This window comes from Chiloscyllium plagiosum, chromosome 25 (assembly GCF_004010195.1).
Source record: "Chiloscyllium plagiosum isolate BGI_BamShark_2017 chromosome 25, ASM401019v2, whole genome shotgun sequence".
Lineage (NCBI taxonomy): Eukaryota > Metazoa > Chordata > Chondrichthyes > Orectolobiformes > Hemiscylliidae > Chiloscyllium > Chiloscyllium plagiosum.
Window position 1 is genome coordinate 52661715 of NC_057734.1, and position 9784 is coordinate 52671498.

Below are 9784 nucleotides of genomic sequence, written 5' to 3' on the forward strand. Positions count from 1 at the left end.
CTTATCAAACGCCTTACTAAAATCCATATACACCACATCTACTGCTTTCCCCTCGTCCACCTCCTTAGTCACCTTCTCAAAGAATTCAATAAGGTTTGTGAGGCACGACCTGCCCTTCACAAAACCATGCTGACTATCCTTGATCATATATACTTTATATATGACCTAACCAAAGTCTTATAAAGCTGCAATATGACATCCTGACTCTTGTGCACATTTCCCCAACCGATGAAGGCAACCTTCCAAACTTTGCTACATATATGGGAAGTGTCAAAGGTTTAGAAACTTGGAAAATGTGAAATTGTTGTTCAAGAAATATGCAAGGAAGGGCATTTTGAAGAACTAAGGCTAGTAATTTCAAAATCACTAGTGGGTAAGATTTTAAATACTATAACTGTGGAATAAATAAACAGGCACTTCTAGAGATTTGAATTAACTAAGAGTCAGCATGGATTTGTAAGATGCAGACTGTGTTTATTAATCTAATTGATATTTTTGAAAAAGTAATGAAGAGATTTGATTGTATATTGACTTTTTCAAAAGCATTTCACAAAATATCACATGAAAAGCCACCTAACACAACTGAGGCACACAAGTCAGTGTCACCTCGAATGAAACAAAACCAATATGTTGCCGATGATAGAAATCTAAAAGAAATATCTATAAATATTCTGGGCATTACCACTGACCAGAAAATTAATTGGACCAGTCATAAATACTGTGGCTATAAGAGATGGTCAGAGGCTGGAGTTCTGCATCTTTCAGCTTCATCATTCACTTCCTCTACAATAGTCTGGTGTTTGACTGGGCTGGAACATCTGTCCAATTTTTGCACAAGTTTCCAGATGTTGGTGAGGAGGCTTTTGCAGAGTTGCCTGGGATGAATATTTTGAGGTTTGATGATAGTTGGTCCTGGGATTTAGTCTTGTTACAGTTATATGCAGTGATTTGATACAACGAAATGGCAACTCAGACAGGTCAGACAGCTAATGGTGGCAGATATCCCTCTCAAATAATCAATGCTGAACGAGATAAACTTTAATGGCAATTCATCAGAGTCATGATCGTCATTACTGATACCAGCTTTTTATTCTTTCTTTGGAAGCCATGGCTTCCAAAGAAAAATGAGGACAATTGCAGACCTGAGCCATCCAAAGAACTGAATGACACAAACATTGTGTCACTTCCCTTACCTCCACCAGCCACAGTTATTTCTGGAAAGGCAAGTCTCAAATTTCTAAGTAGTTCTTGCATACTGCATATGTCTTACAGAGGATTTAACAGTGGATATGAAAATAGGGAGGGTAATATGTGCTGGCTTTGCTAAAATGCAAAGATTCGTCCATGTTTTCACTGAAGTACAGGAGGTTGACAGACAACTGATAGAATTTTATAAAATAATGAAAAATATAGATAGAATTAACGGTAGTTGTACTTTCCCTAGGATAAGGGATTTCAATTCTAGGGGGCATATTTTTAAGGTGGGAGGAGAAAGATTTAGAAAAGACATAGGTAAATATTTTACACAGAGCATGGTTCATGTTTTTTTATATATATTATATATATATATATATAAATATGAAAGATTTGGAGGAGTATTGGCCAGGAGCAGGCAGATGGGTCTAGTTTAGTTTGGGATTATGTTCGGCATGGACTGTTTCTGTGCTGTATGACTCTACAATTCTGTATTCTCATTTAGTAGTATAGAACACTAGTGCATGCAACTCATCATACCTTGCTGCAAATCTGTGGAGATTTCTGAGCAGTACCGGAGCTATGGCTTATTATTTTACTCATCAGTGTTCTTTCTTAATTGGGTTTCTCTGTCAATTAACATACCATGCAGAAAACAGCATTATAGTACTTAAAATTATGAGAATTTTCTGTATTGTTGGTATCCTGCTATGTCCCAGTCACATCTATGACAATGTTTTTGACAATCTTTACACTCAGTATGTGCATCAGTTTTAGTATGCCATTCGACTTTTTTGATTTGATATTGTATCATGTGCTTTTACTTGGTACTCTTGCCATAATTGACTGATTATGGTCCCTCTTGTGGCACAGTGGTAGTGCATCAACCCCAGACTGAGAGGCCTCGATTCAAGTCCCACCTGCTCCAGAGGAGTGATAACATCTCTAAACAGGTTGATTAGAAAAATGCATTTAATCATTGTTTTAAAAATTGAGTGACTATCTAAGACATAAAATTGGCTGTCTTCTTGGACAGAATTTAATCTGGGAACTCAACTCAAATATCTTTCATACATTCTTGTGATAGGTAAGACATGGATAAAACTGCATTTCTGCCCATCCCTGAGTGCTCTGAGTATGCAAGTAGTTGTGCCGCTTTAAGAATGGTTATAGGGTCGATGATCCAGGATTTTGACTCAATGATGTATAATGATATATTTGAAACTCAAGATAGAAAAGAAAGAGCCTGCCTTTATATAGTATCATTCATGATCTCAGCAGATCTCAAAATACTTTACATGATCTCACATTGTCTCAAAGCACTTTACAATAAATTACTTGTGAAATGTATCCACTACAATGTTGGAAACATTTGGGAGATAGCAGCAGCATCTCCCAAACAGCAATAACTGTCAGATAATTGGTTTTACTGGATTGGCTCAGGGATAAACAATGGCCAGGATGTCATGGTTTTCTGTTGCTCCCCAAAACACCACCTTGAAACAGTGAATCTTTCACCTCATTCAGGGCATCAGAGAGGAAGGTTAGGAGACAGAGATGACAGAGGGCATCATGGATAGGAGAGTTAGCCTGTTCTGTATTAGACCTGAAGAAAGATTCCCATCTTTCCTGGGCCCACAGAGGAAGGAAAATAAACTATCTGTTTCGGCCTAGACACCTTTCTGTAGATTCTGATTCTCTCTCGACTGAAAGAAAAGCCACAACAGCTCCTTCTACTAGGCCTGAGTCCAACCAGAGAGAAGTTTGTGTATTTAGAAAAGATCTGTGGGCGGCACGGTGGCACAGTGGCTGGCACTGCTGCCTCATAGTGCCAGAGACCCGGGTTCAATTCCTGCCTCAGGCGACTGACTGTGTGGAGTTTGCACATTCTCCCAGTGTCTGCGTGGGTTTCCTCCGGGTGCTCTGGTTTCCTCCCACAGTCCAAAGATGTGCAGGTTAGGTGAATTGGCCGTGCTAAATTGCCCGTAGTGTTAGCTGTAGGGAAATGGGTCAGGGTGGGTTGCGCTTCGGTGGGTTGGTGTGGACTTGTTGGGCTGAAGGGCCTGTTTCCACACTGTAGGTAATCTAATCTAACCTGTGCCAGCCTTGCCATTCATAAAGAAAATCATGGCTGGTGATTTTGTGCAGCTCGACAGTAGGTAAGTAACCTTTGGTGATTTTAATTTGTTTTTTATTGGGCACTTTGGGTTAAAAACATCTTCACTGTGTTTTCATGCAGATGGAGAGATGAGACTCCATTTTTTCAAGTTGCACACTAACTTTTGCTATGAATGCTGAACACAGATTTTAATCTATAATGTAATCTTATGATTTGATACCTTTTTTTTTATTTTTCAGGAAAAGTAGAAACTATTAATGCCAGAGAAGTGGCCCCAAGTAGTGCATCAAGGGATATGTTTATTAATGAAACAGATGAAGCTTCTCGTAAAGGTAATCATTAGAACAGTAATCAGTACATTCCTGTTGACACTCCTGCTAGTGAATTTAAAAGAAGTAGGTTTCTGATGAAAATTCTCCAGCATTCCAAAAACTGGCTGAAATTAGAGGCTTTTTCCCTGTCTACTCAAAGCTCCAGGGGAGCCTTCTGATAAGATTAGATTCCCTACAGTGTGGAAACAAGCCCTTCAGCTCAACCAGTCCACACTGACCTGCCAAAGAGTAACCCACCCAGACCCTCTGACTAATGCACCTAACACTATGGGCAATTTAGCATGGCTAATTCACCTAACCTGCACATCTTTGGACTGTGGGAGGAAACTAGAGCACCCAGAAGAAACCCACGCAGTCACAGGAGCATGTGCAAACTCCACACAGACAGTCACCCGAGGCTGGAATTGAACCTGGGACCCTGGTGCTGTAAGGCAGCAGTGCTAACTGCTGAGCCACTGTGTCACCCCACTTTCAAAAACCTGCATTTTCATGTGTTATTGATGTTCATGTCAGTAACTTATTTAAACATGAGGAATTACTGGGTGATAATCAGCAGTGGCTAGCTTATTTAGCCTATTCAAAATCTCAGGCCCTGTGAGTGATTACAGCATTGGTATTCCTGCATTGGCTAAGATTTGGCTACCCCTGTGTAGACTATGGATCAAAGCAGAGAACTTCTGGTCGATAGGTTTCAGCTCTTGTGAAATAAAGTCAGGGTTGGAGCCTCCACCTTTCCTAAAACACGTTGTATTCCAGTTGAACAATGAACTCTTCAGGTGGAATTTTCCCCTCAGTAAAGGTTGTGGGGTGGGTGTGAGGTCAAAACACCATTTCTTTGTTGCCAGCTCAGTAATCAAGATCTAAAATTCATGGACAACCTTCCCAACGTGTCACTGATTAAGGCCCTTAAGTAATCAATTAACAATCATTTCATGGCCTCAGCCAGCCACCAACCCAATTATCTGTCTTCGCAGCAGGTGGGAAAAGTATCTGTTTTCCTGACAGGATCCCAGGTTAGTCTGCCTGCCAGGTTCGAGAAGACCTCCATTTTCCCCAATCTAAGAGGCGGTCAGGACGTTGGCCTGAAATCAACCCCACTGCCCTTGATTCTGACTCCTCATAACCCTCTCTCCCACACTGCAATCTCTGGATTATAAAAGCTTGTGCCAGTCCAGCTTCTCATGCTGTACAACCTGTGATGCTCTGCAGTTCCTTGCAGCCTCTGAAACATATTGTTCTCTCTGTAAGGTCAGCAGCTCCAGAGAGGATGGGACCTCAGTGACAAGGCACCTGACTGACTAACTCCCTTGTCAGCACTGAAGTGGCTGATTAGTGCTTGATCAAACAGCGCTTAAAAATGTGTTGCTGGAAAAGCGCAGCTGGTCAGGCAGCATCAAAGGAGAAGGAGAATCGACATTTCGGACATAAGCCATTCTTCAAACAGCCTTCTCACTGTGGGACTGGGGTTTAGTTGCTATTAAAGACACTTTCCCCCACACCAGATGTGATGCAGCTCTCCTTTAACAAGGTTATGTTGTCCTTATTTTCTTTCTTCAGAGAGGTTGTAAAAGACACAGGCTCCAAAAAGTTTAAGTTGAAGGGTTTCAGGGCCAGTTTGATTTTGGCTAACAGATACTGCCTCCGGCAATAGGCTTTCTAGTTTTCGTTAAAAAATCTTGTACAATGAAAAGGAAGTGGCCAGTTCTCCCAGCTCAGCTTATCTCTGGTTTGGTTTGGTTTTTAGCAGTAGTGATGTAAAAGCTGCTGGACCCAAAGAAGCAGGTCCATGCTGATCTCTCTCTGAATTTTCTCCTATAAGAACCTGTGTTTGATTTTACCTTTTTTACCACGGGGTGTTTATGGGGATTGTTGCAAGTATTGGGCATTGCATCATTTAGTTGGGATAATCTATTGGGTTTTCAGAGAGGTAAAGTTATTCTGTATCCTATTCTCTTTTGTTAACGTTTCATTCTGTAAACTTGTAAATAAATTCTTTTTTGTTTAAAACCAAGTGGTTTGACCAATTGCATCTCTCTTGGAATGTACACTTTACACTGGCTTAAAATAAAGGTCTCAGCTACCTTCTTGAAATGTTTTGAGGGGTCTGTCCAAGTCCATAATATAAGGATAAACAACAATAAATTGAACGGGTTCAGGAAACAGAAAGCTAGAGAAAACATACAAATTAGGAGCAGCAGTAGGCTACTCATCTACTCAGGAGTGGGCCCGTTCCACAATTTAATTAGGTCATGGCTGATTTGATTACTCAATATTCCTGCCTATCCTAATAACCTTTCACCCCATTGCTTACCAATAATCTATTGCCCTTTGACGAAGAGAGTTCCAGAGATTTACATTGATTAAAAAAACAAATTTCTCATCATTGCTGGCTTAACTGGGTGATGACTTATTTCTAGATTCTCCCACAATTCTTTCAAAACCTGTCAAGGTTTGCAGGCTTTAACTAAGTTGCTTAACATTCTAAACTCCAGCAGGTACAAGCCTAGCCTATCCAACCTTTTGCCAGGTATTAGCATAGTAAACCTTTTCTGAGCTGCCTGCAAATTATTTACATCTATTATTAAACAAGGAGACCAGTACAGCAAACAGTACTCCAAAGTGGTCTCACCAATGCCTGGTACAAAGGAAACGCAACCTCCCTACTTTTGAATTTAATTTTCCTCGTAGAAAATACTGACACTCTATTGTATTAACCCTTTGTGAATCACACATGAGGACATCCAGATCACTCTGCATTCAGACTTCTGCAGTCTCTCACCTTATCTTGTAGATGGTACACACTTCTGTGACTGAGCATCATTAATGGAGGAGTGAATGTTTACGGGTGTGGTGGCAATCAAGTAAGCTGCTTTGTCTTGGTGTCAAGTTTCTTGAGTGTATTTATCCAGGCAAATGGGGAATATTCTATCATAGTTTTGACTTGTACCTTGTAGATGGTTGATAGGCACTGAGAGTCAGGAGTTGGGCTAATGTTGCAGGATTCCTAACCTCTGACCTGTTCTTGTAGCCACTAATTTTTTTGGCTAGTATAAGTCTGCTTCTGGTAAATGGTAACTCCTAGAATATTGACAGTGGGGGACTCAGCAATGCAAATGCCTTTGAATGTCAAGGGGAAATAATTGTTGGAGATGGTTGTTGCTTGGCATTTGTGTGACCTGAATGTTACTTACCAACTGATTATCCAGCCTTGATGTTATTCAGGTCATGCTGCAGTATCTGAAGAGTCATGAATGGTGATGAACATTGTTCAAGATTATCTCAATGTATATTATGAAGCATCAAAAGTTGATGCCAAGGTGAAAGCTCTGGTTTACTTGGAGGATCTTAACAATTGAAAATAATGGAGTTCTTCCTTTGGTCTAATCATTACTCAGTGAGATAAACATGAGGAGACAACTTGAATTGAACTGGAAAGGTTTCACTTTAAAACATACTTGTTGTTTAATTTTGGACCTACTGACAGGAGGATTGGCCATAGCAGTTCCTGGTGAAATCCGAGGATACCAATTAGCACATCAAAGGCATGGACGGTTACCATGGAAACAGTTATTTGAACCAAGCATCAAACTTGCCAAAGAAGGATTCCCCATTCATCGAGCTCTTGCAGATGCCATAGAGGAACGTAAGGAAGACATTGAGAAAGACCAGTCTTTGTGGTAAGATACAGCAATGTGACTCTCTGCTGAGAATAACAACTGCATATTGGGTGTTGAAGGTAATTCTAAGTCCAGGCTGCTCACTCTTGAGATTGCCTGTCTGATGAGCATTTTGAGCAACATTTTTTATAACTCAAGTGTTCAATTTTCAAAGAATTACAGAAACAGGCTACAGAGGCTAGCCAGTCCATTGTGTTTATGCTCCTCATGTGCATGTTTCCACTTTTCAACCATTGGAATTATTGTTTGCTCTCTTTTTCGTATCTACTTTCCCTAAATACATCCAACCAATTTGCCTCAACTACTCTTTGTGAGTTCTCAAGGTAAATAAGTTTCTTCTGAATTTCAGATTTGACTTTTTAGTGGCTGTCTTTTACTGATGGTTTCCAGCTTTGCTTCTTCCCATAACTGTCTCTACTTACTCTCTCAAACTGTTCAACAGTTTTAATTTCTCTTTTAGGGCATCCCTCAGTTTTTTCTTTTCAAGAGAAAAGAGACCCAGCCTGGTCATCCTTTCCTGATAAATATAATACAGTTCTCGTGTCTTAATCATTTTTTTTTCTCTCCAGTGACATTTTGGGCTTTTTACAATATGGATCCAAAACTAAATATTACACCCCACAGTTGGAATTTAATGGGAGGCATTAAATTTGAAAGTCAAGAATGAATCCTGCTCCACTGTTTTGCCTAGCTCAAATAATTAGTTGCCTCATGTTGTGCTTTCTGTTCAAAAGAGGAGAGATGCTGTCTCTTGGAGGGACCATCTATATTCTTCATATAGACTGGGACAGGCAAGTTGGCAAGGGCGGTCTCAAAGAAACCTATTTTAGATCTGGTATTATGGAATGAGACACAGTCAATTAGCAATGTCATAGCAAAAGATCCACTGAAAATCTTGATTACAACATCATTAAATTCCATGTTACATTTGAAAGTGAATTTGAACTCCAATCTCAAATAAGAATAATAACAGAGCCAATTGCATGAATATGAAGGGAGAACTGGATTGATTGGCTACATTGATTAAAAGGTATAGTTGTAAATAAATAATGGAAAAATGTAAAGAATGATTCAAAGTATTTCACTCAAAATCTAAAACTCAGCAAAAATAACCCATTCATGGCTCACTAAAGAAGGAGACATGCACCAAACCAGATTATCAGAACTTTTGTAAGTAAATCAAGGGAAAAAAGTGGCATTGGTCCCTTATAAACAGATATAGGAGAAATTGCCATGGGAAAATGAGGAAATGGTAGGGGTACTGAATAAATATATTGTATTTGAATTAATTATGTCAGACACAAGGAGCCTACCAGAAATATGGAGTAAACTAGATGCTAGAAATATTCAGAAAACTAAGCTATAAAATAAAAACTGGAAGTTTTGCCAAAACTTGGCAGATGTGACAGCATCTGGAGAAAGAAACAGAGTTAATGTTTTGGGTGTAGAATGATTTTTGTTCAGAATCTGATTTCTTTGTAAATTTAGGTAATTGAAATCAGCAACGAAACATTATTTGTGAAATTTAAAGAAGAAAATCCAACAAATCTCTTCCACTCAATTGCCTACAGCTAGGGTTAAGAAAGAGATAGGGAATATGTTAGCTGCAATTTTCCAAACTTTCAAGATTCAGGAATAGCCCCATCAGATTGGAAGTTGATAGATGTATTGCTTCATTTCGAGAAAGAAAAAGTGTTAATGAGAATTTACGGGTCAGTTAGCCTAACATCAACCATTAGAAAAACATTGGCATCAGTTATTAAGGAAATCTTAAAAATGGTTAATGGACAGCAAGCAAAAACTGGATATTAGCAGAATATTTTCAGTTTACAGAAAACATAGGAGCACGAGTAAGCCATTCAGCCCCATGAGTTTGCTCTGTTATTCAATGAGATCATGACTGATCTGAACTCCATGCGCCTGCCTTGCGCCTATATCCCTTGATACCCCTTTCTTAATAAAAAGAACCTATCTCTGATTTAAATTTAATAATTGAATTAGCATCAACTATAATTCAAGAAAGAGAATTCCAAATCTCCACTACTCTTTGTGTATAGAAGTGCTTTCTAATGTCTCTCCTGAATGGCCTGGCCCAGTTCTTAGACTGTGCCCCCTGATTCTAGATTTGGAAACAGATTTTGGAAAGGTGTAGTCATGGGCGATTTCAACTTCCCAAATATTGGTTGGAAGCTCTTTAGATCAAGTAGATTGGATGGGGCGGTGTTTGCGCAGTGTGTCCAGGAAGCTTTTCTAACTCAGTATGTAGATTGTCCGACCAGAGGGGAGGCCATATTGGATTTGATACTCGGTAATGAACCGGCACAAGTGATGGGCTTGCTAGTGGGTGAACACAATTGGTGATGGTGACCACAATTCTGTGACTTTCACCTTGGTTATGGAGAGAGATAGGTGCGCGCAACAGGGTAGGTTTTACAATTGGGGAAAGGGTAAATACGATGCTG

The 9784-nt window shown here is 39.6% G+C and overlaps 1 protein-coding gene across 1 annotated transcript in view; it reads left to right on the forward strand.

The window, feature by feature from the left end:
- The window catches only part of LOC122562890 (glutathione hydrolase 1 proenzyme-like), a 102140-nt gene that overhangs the window by 23009 nt on the left and 69347 nt on the right, over nucleotides 1-9784 (forward strand). Inside the window, exons 5-6 of the mRNA XM_043716215.1 lie at nucleotides 3553-3645; nucleotides 7130-7322. Coding sequence (XP_043572150.1) covers nucleotides 3553-3645; nucleotides 7130-7322 — 286 coding nt within the window. The remainder of the gene's footprint in view (nucleotides 1-3552; nucleotides 3646-7129; nucleotides 7323-9784) is intronic.